The sequence below is a fragment of the Chiloscyllium plagiosum genome, unplaced genomic scaffold (assembly GCF_037043375.1).
Source record: "Chiloscyllium plagiosum isolate Xiang-an unplaced genomic scaffold, Cpla_swu_hap1 HiC_scaffold_8, whole genome shotgun sequence".
Lineage (NCBI taxonomy): Eukaryota > Metazoa > Chordata > Chondrichthyes > Orectolobiformes > Hemiscylliidae > Chiloscyllium > Chiloscyllium plagiosum.
In genome coordinates, this window is record NW_028270146.1 from 19845489 (window position 1) to 19864527 (window position 19039).

Below are 19039 nucleotides of genomic sequence, written 5' to 3' on the forward strand. Positions count from 1 at the left end.
CAATTTTAAATTGGAGACCACTGATTTCTAAACTGTGCCCCCTAGTTCTAGTCTCCGCCACAAGGCAAAACATTATTTCAACATCCAACCCATCAAGGCTCCTTATGGCTCACATCAACTCTAGCCTCCCAGCCTGCCTTGATCCCTTCCAATTTGCCTACCGTTACAACAGGTCACACAGTCATAGAAATGTACAGCACAGAAACATTCCCGTTGCTCTAACTCCTTCATGCTAACCAGATATCCTATTTTAATCAAGTGTCATTTGCCAGTTCTTGGCCCATATCCCTCCAAACCCTTCCTATTCATATACTCATCCAGATGCCTTTTAAATGTTGTAATTGTAATAGCCTCCACTCCTTCCTCTATAACATGCACCATCCTCTGTAAATCTTTTCTCTCTCACCTTAAACCTATGCCCTCTTGTTCTGGACTCTGCCACACCAGGGAAAAGACCTTGTCTATTTACCCAATCCATGCCCCTCATGATTTTATAAATTTCTATAAGGTCACCCCTCAGCTTTCGATGCTCCAGGGAAAACAACCCCAGCCCATCCAGCCTCTCCCTAATAGCTCAAACCCTGGTAACATCCTTGTAAATCTTCTGAACCCCTTCAAGTTTCACAACATCTTTCCTAAAGGAGACAGTATTCCAAAAGTGGACTACTGCACTTGAACTACTGAACAGCTGCAACATGATCTCCAAAATCCTATACTCAACGTACTGACCAATAACGGAAACCATACCAAATGCCTTCTTCACTATCCTATCTACCTGCGACTCCACTTCCAAGGAACTATAAATTTGCACCCCAAGGTCTCTCTGTTCAGCAACATTCCCCAGGACCTTACCATTAAGTATATAAATCCTGCCCTGATTTGCCTTTCCAAAATGCACATTTATCTAAATTAAACTCCATCTGCCTCTCCTCAGCCCTTTGGCCCATCTATTCAAGATTCCATTGTAATCTGAGGTAACCTTCTTTGCTGCCCACTCCATCTCCAATTTTGGTGTCATCTGCAAACTTACTAACTGTACCTCCTCTGTTCACATCCAAAATCATTTACATAAATGATGAAAAGTAGTGGACCCAGCACCAATCCTTGTGGCACACCACTGGTGACAGGCCTGCAGTCTGAATAGCAACCCTCCACCACCACCTTCTATCTTCTACCTTCAAGCCAGTTCTGTATCCAAATGGCTAGTTCTCCCTGTTTTCCATGTGATCTAACTTTGCTAACCAGTTTACCGTGGGGAACCTTGTCAAACGCTTACTGAATTCCATATAGATCACGTCCACCACTATGGTCTCATCAAACCTCTTCATTACTTCTTCAAAAAACTCAAATCAAGTTAGTGAGACATGATTTCCCATGTACAAAACCACGTTGACTATCCCTATTCAGTCCTTGCCTTTCCAAATACATGTACATCCTGTCCCTCAGGATTCCCTCCAACAACTTGCCCACCACCCATGTCAGGCTCACTGGTCTGTGGGTCCCTGGCTTGTCCTTACCACCTTTCTTAAATAGTGGCACCACGTTCCATGGCAGACACCATCCCCCTGGCCCCACACTCATCCATGGAATGTCTGGATAACAATGATGCTTTGGTAAGGATCCTATTAATTGACTAAAGCTCCATGTTCAACACTATAATTCCAACCAAACTAATCTCCAAACTCTGAGACCTAGGTCTCTGCTCCACCCTCTGTAACTGGATCATCGATGTCCTGGCCCACAGACCGCAGTCAGTGAGCATAAGCAACAATACCTCTTCCATGATAATCCTCAACACTCAGAAGGCTGTGTATTCAGCCCTTTGCTATACTTCCTATATACTCATGACTGTGTGGCCAAATTTCATCCTAACTCCATCTACTGTACATGTTTGCTGACAACAGCACCATTTTAGGCTGGATCTCAAACATTGACAAGATAGAATACAGGATACAAATAGAGTACTTAGTGGCATGGTGTAAAGATAATAATCTCTCCCTCAAACAAAAGAGCTGGTCATTGACTTCAGGAAGCGAGGTGGAGGGCATATCCCTGTCCCTGAGATTGAGATGGTCGAGAGTGTCAGGTTCCTAGAAATAATGATAACCAACAATCTGTCCTGGTCCACCCACATTGATGCTACGGTCAAGAAATCACAACAACACCTCTACTTCATCAGATGGCTAAGGAAATACGTCATGTCCGCAAAGACTCTTACCAATTTTTATAGGTGAACCATAGAAAGCATTCTATTCAGATACATCATGGCTTGGTACAGCAACTGCTGTGCCCAGGACTGAAAGAAACTATAGAGAGTTGTGAACACAGTCTAGTTCATCACAGAAGCCAAACTTCCATCCATTGACTCCATCTATACTTCTTGATGTCTCAGGAAGGCATCCAACATAGTCAAAGAACCCTTACACCCAAGTTATTATCTCTTCCCACCTCTTCTTTCAGGCAGAATATACAAAAGCTTAAACACACTTACCGACAAATTCAAGAACAGCTTCTTCCACACAGTTATTAGATTTATGAAAGGACATCTCAAATTTTAAATTTAATGTTGATCTCGCTCTTAAGCATCTTTTCTGTATCATAGAATCCCTACAGTGTGGAAAGTCCACACCAACCCTCTGAACAGTAACCCACCCAGACACATTCTCTTATCCTTATTACTTTACATTTACCCTGACTAATGCACTGAACCTACACATTTCTGAACACAATGGGCAATTTAGCTTGGCCAGTTTGCCTAACCTGCCCATCTTTGGACTGTGGTAGGAAACTGGAGCACCTGGAGGAAACCCACGCAAACATGGCAAGAATGTGCAAACTCCACACAGACAGTTGCCCAAGGCTGGAATCAAACCTAGATCCCTGCCGCTGTGAGGCAGCAGTGCTAACCACTGAGCCACCATGCCTCTGTAGCAATAATATTATACTCTTCGTTCTATCACCTTAATGCACTTTGTGAGGTATGATCTGCCTGGACTGCAGGCAAAGCAAAACTTTTCACTGTAACCAGGGACATGTGACAATAATAGATCAAATCAAATCCTCAGGATCGTATGTTTCAAAAATATCGCCTGTCACTCTTCTAAACTCCAAAGAAAAGATGCCCAGCTTATATCAACTGATCAGATGCTGAAACCTCAAATCACGCCTCTGTTATCTCTAAACATGACAATTCCAATCCTTTCCTGGCTGGTGTCCCATGTTTTATCTGCTAGAAACTTGATTTTGTCCAAAGCTCCACTGCCTGTGGCTTCACTCACACCATGTTGTATTCCCCATTACCTCTGTGCTATGCTGACTCCAAGTCAAGCAGCATCCTAATTTTGAAATTCTCAATTTCATTTTCAAATCCCTTTAATTCTCACCCCTCTCTATCTCTGTAATCCCTACCAGCTACATCTAATGTCCTCCAATTCTGACCTCTTGAGCCTTCCTAATGTTAATTACAGTACTATTATCGATTGTGCCCGCAGTTGCCAAGGCCCTAAGCTTTGTAATTTCCTCCCTTTCCATCTGACATTCTTCCTTTAACATGCTCCTTAACGCCTACCGCTTTGACCATGCTTTTGGTCATCTGACCTAATTATTCCTTAAGTGGCTCAGTGTCATATTTGATTTTATAATTCACCACAAAGGTTTACAGGAAAGCCACACACACAGACCAAGTCCTAAACTATGAAAGCAACCACCCCAACACACACAAACGAAGTTGCATCAAGACACTATTCAAAAGGACCACAACACACTGCAGCACCCCAGAACTGCAAAAAGAGGAAGAGGAACACCTATACAATGTATTCGCCAAAAACGGATACCCTCGCAATTTCATCAACAGATGCCTAAGGGAAAGACAACGGAACGAGGACATGCCGCAACCCAAAGGACTAGCCACACTACCATACATCAGGAGCATTTCCGAACTGACAGCCAGACTACTGCGACCACTGGGACTCATAACAGCACACAAACCAACAGCCACTCTCAGACAACAACTCACCAGAACGAAGGACCCGATACCCAACATGAGCAAAACCAATGTAGTGTAAAAAATCCCATGCAAGGACTGCACAAAACACTACATAGGACAAACAGGAAGACAGCTAATGATCCGTATCCATGAACACCAACTAGCCACAAAACGACACGACCAGCTATCCTTAGTAGCCACACACGCAGATGACAAGCAACATGAATTCGACTGGGACAACACTAACATTATAGGGCAAGCCAAACAGAGACCAGCCAGGGAATTCCTAGAGGCATGGCACTCATCCACAGACTCTATCAACAAACACATCGACCTGGACCCAATATACCGGCCACTACAGCGGACAGCTGGAACTGACAACCGGAAGCGGCAGAGCCAGGCCACTATAAATGCCGGAGGAAACATCACAGAAGCGCTTCACAGGAGGCTCCCAAGCACTGAGGATGTCACCTAGACAGGGGACGAAACGTTTGCAAGACAAATTCCAAGCTCGGCGAACAGAACCACAACATTGATTTTATAATGCTACTGTGAATCTCCATATTTGGGACATGCCATTAAAGTTGTTATGTAAATACAAGCTCTTGTTGTTGTCATAAGAAAAAACCTTTTGCATGGCAGACTGTTTGGCTCTGGAATGCTAGGTAATGTGTTGAGGCAGATTTGACTGTAACTTTCAAAAAACAATGGATAAGCATCTGAAGAGAAAGTACTTGATGGATATGGGGAAATGGTAGTGGGACTTGACCAAATAGTTGTCTTCCGTGTTGTAAACAATCTATAGCACAATTTTAAATGGGATTTAGGAACAAATGTGCACTATAGCCGAAAAACCTTGAAGGAAGCAGGACAACTTTGCTAAAAATGAGTAGAAATCCCTGCTTTTTGAAATCAAAGCACATAGTACAAAAATAAGAAAGTTATGCTAACACTTTACAATGTACAAATTCAAGAATAAGAATTCAAGAAATAGTTGTTGGGACTAAAACTACTCCATTATCCAATATGGTCATGCTGGTATTTTGCTGCAACTCCATTTTTCTTAATTAAATGACACAAAAAAGATATTTTTTTCAGCATTGAACATAAAGGAGCAGTTTAGACTTCAGCAAAGAGGACAAGGGGATTGATTAAGAGAAGAATACGAGTATGAGAGTAAGCTTAAAGTGAACAAACAAACTGAATGTAAAAGCTCAAAGTTTGTGAGAAGATTTGTAGCTCGGGTGCTCGTTGTTGTGGTTCTGTTCGCCGAGCTGGGAATTTGTGTTGCATACGTTTCGTCCCCTGTCTAGGTGACATCCTCAGTGCTTGGGAGCCTCCTGTGAAGCGCTTCTGTGATCTTTCCTCCGGCATTTGTAGTGGTTTGAATCTGCCGCTTCTGGTTGTCAGTTCCAGCTGTCCGTTGCAGTGGTCGGTATACTGGGTCCAGGTCGATGTGCTTATTGATTGAATCTGTGGATGCCTCTAGGAATTCCCTGGCTGTTCAAAATCCCATGCAAGGACTGCACAAAACACTACATAGGATAAACAGGAAGACAGCTAATGATACGCATCCATGAACACCAACTAGCCACGAAACGCCATGACCAGCTATCCTTAGTAGCCACACACGCAGATGACAAGCAACATGAATTCAACTGGGACAACACTACTATTATAGGACAAAGTGAGGTCTGCAGATGCTGGAGATCAGAGCTGGAAATGTGTTGCTGGAAAAGCGCAGCAGGTCAGACAGCATCCAGGGAACAGGAGAATCGACGTTTCGGGCATAAGCCCTTCTTCAGGAATGGGGAAAGTTTGTCCAGCAGGCTAAGATAAAAGGTAGGGAGGAGGGACTTGGGGGAGGGGCGTCGGAAATGTGATAGGTGGAAAGAGGTCAAGGTGAGGGTGATAGGTCAGACTGGGGTGGGGGCGGAGAGGTCGGGAAGAAGATCTCAGGTTAGGAAGGCGGTGCTGAATTTGATGGATTTGACTGAGACAGGGTGGGGGGAGGGGAAATGAGGAAACTGGTGAAATCCGAGTTCATCCCTTGTGGTTGGAGGGTTCCTAGCCGGAAGATGAGGCGTTCTTCCTCCAACCGTCGTTTTGTTGTGGTCTGACGATGGAGGAGTCCAAAGACCTGCATATCCTTGGTGGAGTGGGAGGGGGAATTGAAATGTTGAGCTACAGGGTGGTTGGGTTGGTTGGTCCGGGTGTCCCAGAGGTGTTCTCTGAAACGCTCCACAAGTAGCCGGCCTGTCTCCCCAATATAGAGGAGGCCACATCGGGTGCAGAGGATGCAATAGATGATATGTGTGGAGGTGCAGGTGAATCTGTGGCGGATATGGAAATTTCCTTTGGGGCCTTGGAGGGAGGTGAGGGGGGAGGTGTGGGCGCAAGTCTTGCACCTCCTGCGGTTGCAGGGGAAGGTGCCGGGAGTGGAGGTTGGGTTGGTGGGGGGTGTGGATCTGACGAGGGAGTCACGGAGGGAGTGGTCTTTACGGAATGCTGATAGGGGAGGGGAGGGAAATATATCCTTGGTGGTGGGGTCCGTTTGGAGGTAGCGGAAATGACAGCGGATGATGCGCTGTACATGGAGATTGGTGGGGTGGTAGGTGAGGACCAGTGGGGTTCTGTCCTGGTGGCGGTTGGAGGGGCGGGGTTCAAGGGCGGAGGAGCGGGAAGTGGAAGAGATGCGGTGGAGGGCATCGTCGACCACGTCGGGGGGGAAATTGCGGTCCTTGAAGAAGGAGGCCATCTGGGTTGTGCGTTTTTGGAACTGGTCCTCCTGGGAGCAGATGCGGCGGAGTCGAAGGAATTGGGAGAATGGGATGGCGTTTTTACAGGGGGCAGGATGGGAGGAGGTGTAGTCCAGGTAGCTGTGGGAGTCGGTCGGTTTGTAGTAGATGTCCGTGTTGATTCGGTCGCCTGAGATAGAAATAGAAAGGTCGAGGAAGGAGAGGGAGTAATCTGAGACTGTCCAGGTGAATTTGAGGTCGGGGTGGAAGGTGTTGGTGAAGTGGATGAACTGTTCAACTTCCTCGTGGGAGCACGAGGCGGCGCCGATACAGTCATCGATGTAGCGGAGGAAAAGGTGGGGGGTGGGGCCAGTGTAGTTGCGGAAGATGGATTGTTCCACATATCCTACGAAGAGGCAGGCATAGCTGGGGCCCATGCGGGTGCCCATGGCTACTCCTTTCATTTGGAGGAAGTGGGAGGATTGGAAAGAGAAGTTGTTCAGGGTGAGGACCAGTTCAGTCAGTCGAAGGAGGGTGTCAGTGGAAGGGTACTGGTCGGTACGGCGGGAAAGAAAGAAGCGGAGGGCTTTGAGTCCTTCGTGATGGGGGTTGGAGGTGTACAGGGACTGGATGTCCATGGTGAAAATAAGGCTTTGGGGACCGGGGAAGCGAAAATCATGGAGCAGGTGGAGGGCATGGGTGGTGTCCCGAACGTAGGTGGGGAGTTGTTGGACTAAGGGGGACAGGACGGTGTCAAGGTACGCAGAGATGAGTTCGGTGGGGCAGGAGCAGGCGGAGACAATGGGTCGGCCGGGGCAGTCAGGTTTGTGGATTTTGGGCAGGAGGTAGAAGCGGGAGGTGCGGGGTTGTGGGACTATGAGGTTGGAGGCGGTGGATGGGAGATCACCCGAGGTGATGAGGTTATGGACGGTCTGGGAGATGATGGTTTGGTGGTGGGGGGTGGGGTCATGGTCAAGGGGGCAGTAGGAGGAGGACAAGCCAAACAGAGAACAGCCAGGGAATTCCTATTGGCATGGCACTCATCCACAGATTCAATCAATAAGCACATCGACCTGGACCCAGTATACCGACCACTGCAACGGACAGCTGGAACTGACAACCAGAAGCGGCAGATTCAAACCACTACAAATGCCGGAGGAAAGATCACAGAAGTCCTTCAAAGGAGGCTCCCAAGCACTGAGGATGTCACCTAGACAGGGGACGAAACGTATGCAACACAAATTCCCAGCTCGACGAACAGAACCACAACAATGAATATAAAAGCTTCCAGCGATATGTGAAATGAAAAAGATTAGTGAAGACAAATGTATATCCCTGACAATCAGAAACAGAGAAAGTTATAATAGGGAACAAAGTGATGACATACCAATCAGATACATAATTTGGTTCCATCCTCACAAAGGAGCACACAAATAATGTTATAAAAATGTTGGGGCTCATAATTTAGTGAGGGAGATGAACTGAAGAAAATCAGTATTAGTTCGGGAAATGGTGTTGAGGAATTTTTTAGGAATAAATACAACAAATCCCCAGAGCCCAACAATCTACATCACAGAGTACTTCAGGAAATGGCTCTAGAAATAGTAGTCATCTGTAGTCTCTCTAGACTCTGGAACAATTCATTTGGATTGGAGGGTAGCCAATGTAACCTCACTGTTTAAAAAGGACGTAGAAGGGGACAGGGTATTACAGACTAGTTAGCCTGACATCCGTAATAAGGAAAATGCTCAAAGTTCATTATAAAAGATTTAATGGCAAAGCACTTGGAAAACAGTCATGGATTTATGAAAAGGAAATCATGATTGACAGTTGACTATCGGATGGATGTGATTGACTTGGACTTTCACAAGGCACCTGATAAGGCCCAATTTAAGAATTAGCATGTAAACTTAAAGCTCATGGGATTGGGTTAGTGCACTGACATGAATAGAGAGCTATCTGGCAAATAGGAAACAAAAAGTAAGAATAAATGAGTCATTTTCTGAGTGGCAGCCAGTGACCAATGATATACTGCAGGGATCCAGGTCAACTATTCACAATATATATTAATGATTTAGATGAGAAAACTAAATGTATTATCTCCAAATTTGTAACTGCAGAAAGTTTGGTTGGAGTGTGAGCTGTGGGAAGATGCAAAGATGCTTCAGTGTGATTTGTATAGGTTGAATGAGTGGGCAAATGCAGATGCGTATAATGTAGATAAATGTAAGGTTATCCACTTTGGTAGCAAAAAAGGAAGGTGAATTATTATCTGAATAGTGATAGATTGGAAAGAAGATGTGCAATAAGACCTCTGTGTCCTTCAATGCTAGTCACTGAAAGTAAACATGCAGGTGCAGTCGGCAGTAAAGAAGGCACTTGTCTGTTGGCCTTTAAAGTATTTGAGTACAGAAGCAATGATGTCTTGCTGCAATTGCATAAGACCTTGGTGAGACCACACTTCTGAATGTTTGTGCAGCTTTGGTCTCCTGAGCTCAAGAAGCCTGTGATGAATATATATTGAGTGCAACAAATGATTCCTGGGATTGATAGACTGACTTATTGTTGTCACTTGTACTGAGGAACAGTGAAGTATGTTATTTTGTATGCTGTACAGGCAGATCGTACCAAAGTGCAGCAGGATAGGAAAACAGAATGCAGAACAGATGCAGAGACAGGAATCAGAATTTACATTTGAGGGTCATTCAAAAGTCTGATAATAGCAGGGAAGCTGTTCTTGAATCACTTTGTACGTATCTTGGAACTTTTTTATCTTCTGCCCGATGGAAGGGGTGGGAAGGGTCTTTGATGACATTAATTACTTTCCCGAGGCAGTGGGAAGTATAGATGGAGTCAATGGTTTGTGCGATGGACTGGTCTATGTTTGCAACTCTGTTTTTCTCTCCACACCTGCCAAGTATCTCCAGCAATTTCGGGTTTGGTTTATTTCAGAACTTTAACATTCATTGTACTTTGTTTTATTTTAGTGAAAGTATACAATGTTTTTAATGAACAAGCTTCAAATGACACAACTAAATGATAAGGTTCCCAACACTGTATACCGAATATGGAATCCGTTAGACAACTAAATTATTTCTCAATACCAAAGCAATGTAGAAATGCAAACTATTCCCCCCAAAAAAGCCTGTCTATTCTCATCCAAATTGGATTAGAATCCATAGATGTTTGATGTAGTGGCGTTCATGACGGGCCTAGCTCCATGCAGTAAAGACTCTTCGAAAAACTGAATACTATGGATTTTCTAAATCACAGCGAATGCCCAATACAGTCACCAGAAAAAAATTCACAAGGAGCTTCTTCCGGAAACTATCCAGAAAGTTCCACATGATGACGTTCGCTTTTCTAGCATTTTCTAAAACTGGCGACGGCCCACGATCAAAAATAAAAGAAACACAGCCAGAGATTTTGATCACAGATCAGACAATTTCAAACAAACAAAATTAATTTTTTTAATATTATTTCACCTAGCCGATCAAAAGGGTAAATAAAACTCCTCAGTGAGCATTCAATAGAACGACGAAGGTCGGTGGGTACCGGAATGTAGGGCATCTGGGAGGCAGCGGGGCGGAAGTGCTTTAGCGTCTAGTCAATTAAGAGGGGCGGATGGCAGTGAGTGCGTCAGCGTCATGACGATGGGGGTTGGATAAGCGTGGGAATGCTCATTGCCATCACGTCAGCAAAATACAATAGCGGGAGGGTGGTGAAGCGCACTGCGGGGCGGAAGTGATGTCAGGATCATTGGCGAGCAGCGTTACAGTGCGGATGAAGGGGTTAGTCAGGCCCCGCCTACCTAACCGGCGCCGTCGACGTCACGGCTTTCTAGCATGTTCTGACGGCAACCGGATAAAGACTGGAGGAGAGCGGCTCGCGGGACGCTTTGGGGAAGAGTAGTCTCCGCGGGCAGGGTTTGTAACCTGTGGCCTTGCTTATTATATCGCATTTTTAACGCTTCCCCCCCCACCCCAAAAAAAACACACCAGACGTTCATTCTTATTTCCCCCAGAATCTGGCTGAAATACCATCCGCCGGTCTTCTCCCAGCCGCGGTGTTCCGAGTCCTTGCCGCCGCCGGGTTAATTCATTTGTCTCGTTTGCCACCTTTTCCCCAGCCGCTCCGACTTGTCACTATGGCCAAGTGGGGACAGGGCGACCCGCGTTGGATCGTGGAGGAGCGGGCCGATGCTACTAATGTCAATAATTGGCATTGGTAAGGATGCTGTTAACCCCTGTTCTGTCTGTGGATCTTGCTCTATCTTTGTTCCTCCTTCGCTCCATATCTGTCTCTTGTTCTGCTATTTTTTAGTCTTCCTTCCCCCACCCCCCCCGCACCCTGTTTATCCCCCTTTTCTCTCCCTTGCTCCATATTCCTCTCTTGCTCCCTATTCTTCGCCTTTTTCTTTTCCTTGCTCCCTATTCTTTGCTTCCCCCCCCCTCTTCCCCTGCTCCCTATCCTTTGCGTGTGTATGTATAAAATGTATATATTGGTTTAATTCTTTCAGTTTCATGTTTTCTCCTTACCAGATAGCAAAGTTTGTCGCAAAATGTTTATTTTGTTTGATTTAACAGTTCTGGTAGTCTGCAGAGAATTGTTTTGATAACTCATGTTTTCTATATATAAAACCTACTGAGCTCTGTGCCATCGTTTTGCTTAAATATAACGTGAGGTTGGGATCGAAGTTTTTTTCTTCCCGATCCCTTGCTTCCATACTCCTCCTCTTCTCTCCTTTCTCTCCTCTCCCCCCCCCCCCCCCCCCCATCTCATCTGCAAACCTCATTCACAACCTTAGTAAGGGGTTTGTTTTTGCATGGGTTTGAGCAACTTTCAGTTATACATGTCAAAACTTCAACAAACTTGAGCTTAATATTGGAAAAATAATTAAGAAAGTAATAGTATAACACTTGGTAAATCCTAATGAAGCACGGTCAGCATAAGTCCATGAAAGGGAAATTATGTCTGACTAATAGAATCTTTCAAGGAAGACTCAAACAGAGTGGATAGAGGGTTACCTGGAGATGATGTTGGATTTGGAGAAGGTCGACAAGATACTTCACAAAAGGTGAGGTTGTAAAATAATAGCTGTGTTCGAAGTAAAATATTGGCTTGGATAAAAAATTGTCTAACGTGCAGGAAATAGTGAATGGGCAAAGTGATTTTTATTTGGTTTGGAGATCTGTGACCAGTGGAGTTCTATAGGGATCAGTGCTGGGATCACATTATTTGCAATATGAATTGTTACTTAAAGGAATGAAGCAAATGTGTTGTAGCCAGGTTTGCTGGAGAGACCAAAAGTAGGTGGAAAGTCAGATTTTGGGCACTACTAGAAGTTTAGAAAACTATCCATTAAGTCAGGGGACAAAACATTGAATATATTGTGGGAAATGTGAATTTTTTCACTTTGAATGGGAGAACAAGAGAACAGAATATTACTTAAATGAAGAGAAACTACATAAAACTGCAGCATAAAGGGAAGTTGATTTGCAGACATTTCATTTCCCTGTCTAGGTGACATCTTCCAAGCTTTGGAGATTCCTGTGAAACGCTGCTGTACTGATCTTCTGGAATTTATTTGATTCCATTTTTTGCTGCTTCTATTTGCTGATTCTAGTCGTTCATCGTAGCGGCCAGTATATTGGATCGAGGTCAATGTGCTCGTAGATAGTCTGTGGGATGAGTGCCATGCTTCTTGGAATTCTCTGCCAACCTCTGTTTAGCTTGTCCTATGATCATTGTTCTGGATTAGTGGTGCTGGAAGAGCACAGCAGTTCAGGCAGCATCCAAGGAGCTTCGAAATTGACGTTTCGGGCAAAAGCCCTTCATCAGGAAGAATCTGGTTTCCAGCATCTGCAGTCATTGTTTGTGCCTCTATGATCGTTGATCGTTGTGTTGTCCCAGTTGAATTTGTGGTCCCTGTCATGTGTGTGGCTACTAGGGACAGCTGGTTGTAGCATTTAGTGACTGTTGGTGTTTGTGGATGCAGATTGTTAGTTGTCTGCTTGTTTGCCCTATACAGTATATTGTTTCATGCAGTTTTTGCATAGAATCTTGTAAATTACATTAGTCTTGTACATGGTCAGTATTGGGTCTTTTGTCCTCCTAAGTTGTCTGAGCATGGCTATCGGTTTACGGGCTGTCATGAATCCCAGTGATTGGAGAATCTTCGCAAGAATTCTGAGCCAGTATCAAAAATGTAGACGTAGACAAGGACGAAGCAATGGTCTCATTTGATGTAACAGCATTGTTCACTTCAATTGACAAAACTCTAGCCAGGGAGATAATAGCCAACCTCCTGGACAGGCAGAACAGACAACACAACGAGGAAATCTATCAACAAGGACTGCATACTGAAACTACTAGACCTGTGCTTGATGACACTTCACATTCAACAACTAAATGTATGAACAGATCAATGGCACACCTATGGGCTCACCCATATCTGGGCTCCAAGCAGAAGCAGTGATGCAAAGATTGGAACAAACAGCCCTACCACAAATCCAAACCAAACTCTGGATCAGATACGTGGATGACATTTGTGTTAACATTAAGGGAACAGAAATCAAGAACACTGGATCATCAACATCATACTCGCAGGGATCATAATTACAGGGGAGGAGGAAAGCAAAATCAACTCCCATTCCTGGATGTGATGGTATGAAGAGCACAGAACGGTGGATGTACCACAAAAGTGTACAAAGTCCCACACATCAACCAGGTCCTGAATTACAACAGCAACCACCCAAACACATGAGAAGCTGCAATAGGACCCTGTTTGAAAGGGCTACAATACACTGCAGCACTCCCAACTTATGAAGGGAAGAAGAACACCTTCACAGAGTATTTGCCAACAATGGCTATCCCCGCAACTTTGTCTGCAGGTGCCTAACAGATAAACAACATGACAAGGATGTGCCGTGACCTAACTCTCACTCCATGCTATCTTCAAGTAAAAAGCATCTGAGCTGACAGCCAGACTTCTCTGAACACTGGTATTCATGACTGCTCATAAACCGACAGCCACGCTCAGACAAAACTTGCCTGTCAAGTCCAAGACTAAAGTAATTTTCAAGATTCCATTCAAAGACTGCAGAAATCACACAATAGGGCAAACAAGCAGATAACTATCAATCCACATCCACTAACACCAACTAGCCACTAAACACCATGACCAGCTATCCCTAGGAGCCATACACAGATGACAGGGACCACAAATTTTGACTGCAACAGCACAACAGTCATAAGACATGCTAAGCAGAGGATAGCCAGAGAATTCCTAGAAGCATGGCACTTATCCCATGGACTCTAAATCAACAAGCGCTATGACCTGGACCCAATATACTGGCCACCACAATGAGCAACTGGCAGCAGCAGAAACAGAACCAAATAAATTCCAGAAGAGACAGTACAGCAGTGCTTCACAGGAGGCTCCAAAGCACTGGTGATGTCACCTAGACAAGGGATGAAACATCTGTAGATCAGCTTCCCATCTCAGCGAACATACCCGCAACCATGATAACAGGCACCCAAGCTGCAAATCTTACACAAACTTTGAACACAAAGGAACTTTAGGATACTTGTACATGAAACAGAAAGGTAGCATAGAAGTGAAGCAGATAATCAGGAAGGCTAAAGGAATGATGGCCCTTTATTTCAAGCGCATGATTGTGGAAGTTTACTGAAAGTGTACCAATGTTGGTGAAATCACGTGTGGAATACTGTCAGCGGTTTTGTCCCTTTTATTTAAAGATCATTTTCATTGGAGTTAAGAGAAGGTTGAGTAAGGTGATCCCAATGTGGAGGGATTGTCTTTGATCAAAGACTAAACAGGTTGGTTCTCTACTCGTGTTTAGAAGAATGAGAGGTGATCTTATTGAAACATTTTAAGATTCTAAAGGGGCTTGGTAAATAAATGCTGAATGGATGTTTCCCTGACAGGAAAATCTACAATTACCGTGCATAATCTCAGGATAAAGGGGTGCCAATTTCAGACTGAGATAAGGAGAAATTTCATGAAGGTTGAGAGTCCTTCTGTAGAGTTATGGAGGCAGAGTCCTTGTGTATTTTTCAATTAAATTTGATCAATAGGGGAATTGACAGTGGGAAAGGCAGAAAAGTAGGCATCAGGAATTTGAGTTAAATCAGAATCCTACTGGCCTAGACCTGTTTTTCTTTTCTTCGACTTGTAGGATGTCAATGTGACTGGCTGGCCATCATTTATTACTCTTGAGACACCGGTGAGCACCTCCTTGAACTGTAGTCCATGTGCTGTAGGTTAGGTAAAAACAATTACTGACTGACTGCAGATGCTGGAAACCAGAGACTAGATTAGAGTGGTGCAGGAAAAGCACACAGTTCAGGCAGCATCCGAGGAACAGTAAAATTGACGTTTTGGGCAAAAGCCCTTCATCAGAAATAGAGGCAGAGAGCCTGAAGGGTAGAGAGATAAGTAAGAGGGTTGGGGTGGGGAGAAAGTAGCAGAGTGCAATAGGTGAGTGGGGGAGGGGATGAAGGTGATAGGTCGGGGAAGGGTGGAGTGGATAGGTGGACAGATTTTAGGCAAGTAGGACAAGTCATGGGGACCGTGCTGAGCTGGAAGTTTGGAACTGGGGTGAGGTGGGGGAAGGGGAAATGAGGAAACTGTTGAAGTCCACATTGATGCCCTGGGGTTGGTGTTCCGAGGCGGAGGATGAGGCGTTCTTCCTCCGGACATCGGGTGGTGAGGGAGCGGCAGTGAAGGAGGCCCAGGACCTCCGTGTCCTCGGCAGAGTGGGAGGGGGAGTTGAAATGTTGGGCCACAGGGTGGTGTGGTTGATTTGGTGCAGGTGTCCCAGAGATGTTCCCTAAAGCGTTCTGCTAGGAGGTGTCCAGTCTTGCCAATGTAGAGGAGACTGCATCGGGAGCAATGGATACAATAAATGATATTGGTGGATGTGCAGGTAAAACTTTGGATGTGGAAGGCTCCTTTAGGGCCTTGGATGGAGGTGAGGGAGGTGGTGTGGGCACAGGTTTTGCAATTCCTGCGGTGGTAGGGGAAGGTGCCCGGATGGGAGGGTGGGTTGTAGGGGGGCGTGGACCTGACCAAGTAGTCATGGAGGGAACGGTCTCCGCGGAAGGCGGAAAGGGGTGGGGAGGGAAATATACCCCTGTTAGTGGGGTCTGTTTGGAGGTGGCGGAAATGTTGGCGGATGGTTTGGTTTATGTGAAGGGTGGAAGGTGAGCACCAGGGGCGTTCTGTCCTTGTTACGGTTGGAGGGGTGGGGTCTGAGGGCGGAGGTGCAGGATGCGGACGAGATGCATTGGAGGGCACCTATAACCACGTGGGAAGGGAAATTGCGGTCTCTAAAGAAGGAGGCCATCTGGTGTGTTCTGTGGTGGAACTGGTCCTCCTGGGAGCAGATGCGGCGGAGGAATTGGGAATATGGGATGGCATTTTTGCAGGAGGTAAAGTGGGAAGAGGTGTAATCCAGGTAGCTGTGGAAGTCGGGTTTTTAAAAAATGTTGGTATCAAGCCGGTCATCATTAATGGCAATGGAGCAGTCTACGAAGGGGCGGGTGGTGTCAGAAATGGTCCAGGTAAGTTTTTAGGTCCGGGTGGAATGTGTTGGTGAAGTTGATGATTTGCTCAACCTCCTCACGGGAGCACGAGGTGGCGCCAATGCAGTCATCAATGTAGCTGAGGAAGAGGTGGGGAGTGGTGCCGGTGTAATCACGCAAGATGGACTGTTCTACGTAGCCAACAAAGAGACCGGCATAGCTGGGGCCCATACGGGTGCCCATGGCTACCCCTTTGGTCTGGAGGAAGTGGGAGGATTCGAAGGAGGAATTAAGGGTGAGGACCGGTTTGGCCAAACGAATGAGTGTGTCTGTGGAAGGGTACTGTTGGGGACGTCGGGAGAGGAAGGAAATGGAGGGCTTGGAGGCCCTGGTCATGGCGGATGGAGGTGTAGAGGGATTGGATATCCATGGTGAAGATGAGGCGTTGGGGACCAGGGAAACAGAAGTCTTGGAGGAGGTGGAGGGCATGGGTGGTGTCTCGAACGTATGTGGGGAGTTCCTGGACTAGGGGAGGGTAGGACCATTTCGAGGTAGGTAGAAATGAGTTCAGTGGGGCAGGAGCATGCTGAGACAATGGGTTGGCCAGGGTGGTCAGGCTTGTGGATCTTGGGAAGGAGTTAGAACCGGGCCGTGCGGGATGTGCTGTAGGTTGACCCACTATTCCATTCGGGATGGAATTACCCAATTTTGAGCCTGTGACACTGAAGGACTGCCATTTTGTTCCTTGGAGGGAATTTGCAGATGGTGATGGTGTATCTGCTGTCCTAGTCCTTCTCGATGAAAGTGGTTGTGGGTTTGGAAAGTTCTGTCTAAGGCGTTTTAGGGAATTTCTGCAATGCGACTTGGAGATGGTATGCACTGCTGCGACTGAATGTCGGTGTAGGGGAATGGATGTTTGTGGATATGATGCCGATGAGGTGGGGCGCTTTGTCCTGAATGGTGTCAGACTATACCTGTCCAACCAAGTGGGACATATGCCTTCGCAGTACTGAATTGTGCCTTCTAGATATTTGATAGGATGTGGGGAGTCAGGAGGTGAGGTACTCCCTGCAGTATTATTAGATTCTGATCTGTTCTTTTATGTTTGTTTGTTTATATAACAGCCCCAGCCAATTCAACCTCCCAATAGCTCAAATCCTCCAACCCTGACAACATCCTTTGTAAATCTTTTCCGAACCCTTTCAAGTTTCACAACATCCTTCAAATAGGAAAGAGACCAGATATACACTTGTTGCACTATGAATGTGGGCTACTTTAGTATCTAAGGAATCACAAGTGTTTCTGAACATTTTGCACTCGGCGATCATCTCCACTTCTGACCTAATAATGGAGGTAAGGTCATTGTTGAAGCAGCTTAAGATGGTTGGGCCCTGGAAACTAGGTATAACTACAGTCAGCCCAAACAGAGTTTGCCCCGAATACCCATTGATTCCAGTTTTGCTCTGCCACTGTGCCATCATCTCTGCTGGTGGAACAGGGCATATCTGGTGATCGTGGTGCTTGGGACATTGTCTGTCTGTAAGGTATGGTTCTTTGAGTTTGGCTGTGCCAGTCTGCTGCTTGACCAGTCTGTGAGACAGCTCTCCTGATTTTGGCACTATTCCCCCAGATGTTAGGAAGGAGTCCTTTGCAAGGCCAACAGGGCTGCTTCTGTCCTTGTCTTTTTTTCAGGTGCCTAAGTTGATGCCAGGTGGTTTATCCAGTTTTATGTCTTTGTAGACACTATAACAATTGATACGACTGAGTGGCTTGCTCGTCTATATGAAGGCAGAGGAGATCCAACACGTTGCTGTGATTGAGCATGGTGACTTTTTTAACAAGTGATAATGATTCATAGTCATTGATAGATTCTTAATTGTAGGTATTTTTATTGAATTCGAATTCTGCCATGGTGGGATTCACTCCTGGGTTTCCAGAATATAAACTGAGTTTCTAGATTGATGATTTTTATTGTTTTAAATACACAAGAATGTATACAGAAGAACCAAGTTTGCTATTCTCTCAACCAGCTACTTGTAAGTAGGACAGGGTTGAACGCAGAAGCGAGAAATGATAAACTTGGCTGATTCTGAATGTACTAGATTTACCTTCACAATAACCTGGAGCTGCCTTCCCAATAGATAGAAATGTTGGAATTGTTTAACAAGCATAGTTAGTTGACAGTGATGAGATGGTTGTACAATAAAAATAGCATACAGTCCTCTTTTAGATAGAATCAAGGTAGATGCTGAATACTTTCCTCAGGTTTGTTTGTATTGTTCATTTCCTCCTTTCTGCCCTTTTCTGTGTCACCATTAAATGCACAGTTTTTGAAATGAACCAGAAATGATGTGAATGAAAATGTATATTGAGCAGATAAACTATGTATATACTCTAGAATACTGCAGTTGTTGGAAATTCGCAGCATGGATGGTCACTGTTTATTCAAGATTGAGCGAAACAGATTTTAAAATTAGTGTGAAAATCAAGGGTTATGAGACAAAGTGGAATTGTGAATTATCAGATCACATCTCATTGAATGGTGGTGCAGGCTTGATTGACAGGCCTCTGTCTCCCTCCATGCTATTATGGTCTCAAGGTAGTATTGGTGAGGAGTGAAAGAAGGTAATGGTTAAGGTAGGTCTTTGGTCAGATGTTCCCATGTTGGAGTGTTTCTGGCACCTTTTGATAAGCTGTGCGTATTCCTAATAATCCCCTTATGAACTTGGTTTTGTGTACTTTTTGATGGGCACTAATTGGGTTTGGT

General features: G+C 45.2%; 1 protein-coding gene across 2 annotated transcripts in view; it reads left to right on the top strand.

Annotated features, from left to right (window-relative positions):
- Window positions 1–10540: 10540 nt before the first annotated feature.
- The window catches only part of LOC122553380 (activator of HSP90 ATPase activity 1b), a 47357-nt gene continuing 38858 nt past the window's right edge, over window positions 10541–19039 (top strand). The window contains exons 1-2 of one of the 2 annotated variants that reach the window (XM_043697067.2): window positions 10541–10649; window positions 10853–10950. In XM_043697067.2, coding sequence (XP_043553002.2) covers window positions 10871–10950 — 80 coding nt within the window. In that variant the 5' untranslated portion in view covers window positions 10541–10649; window positions 10853–10870. Of the gene's footprint in view, window positions 10650–10685; window positions 10951–19039 lie in introns of those variants that run through there. The other variant, XM_043697066.2, reaches the window with a different exon arrangement.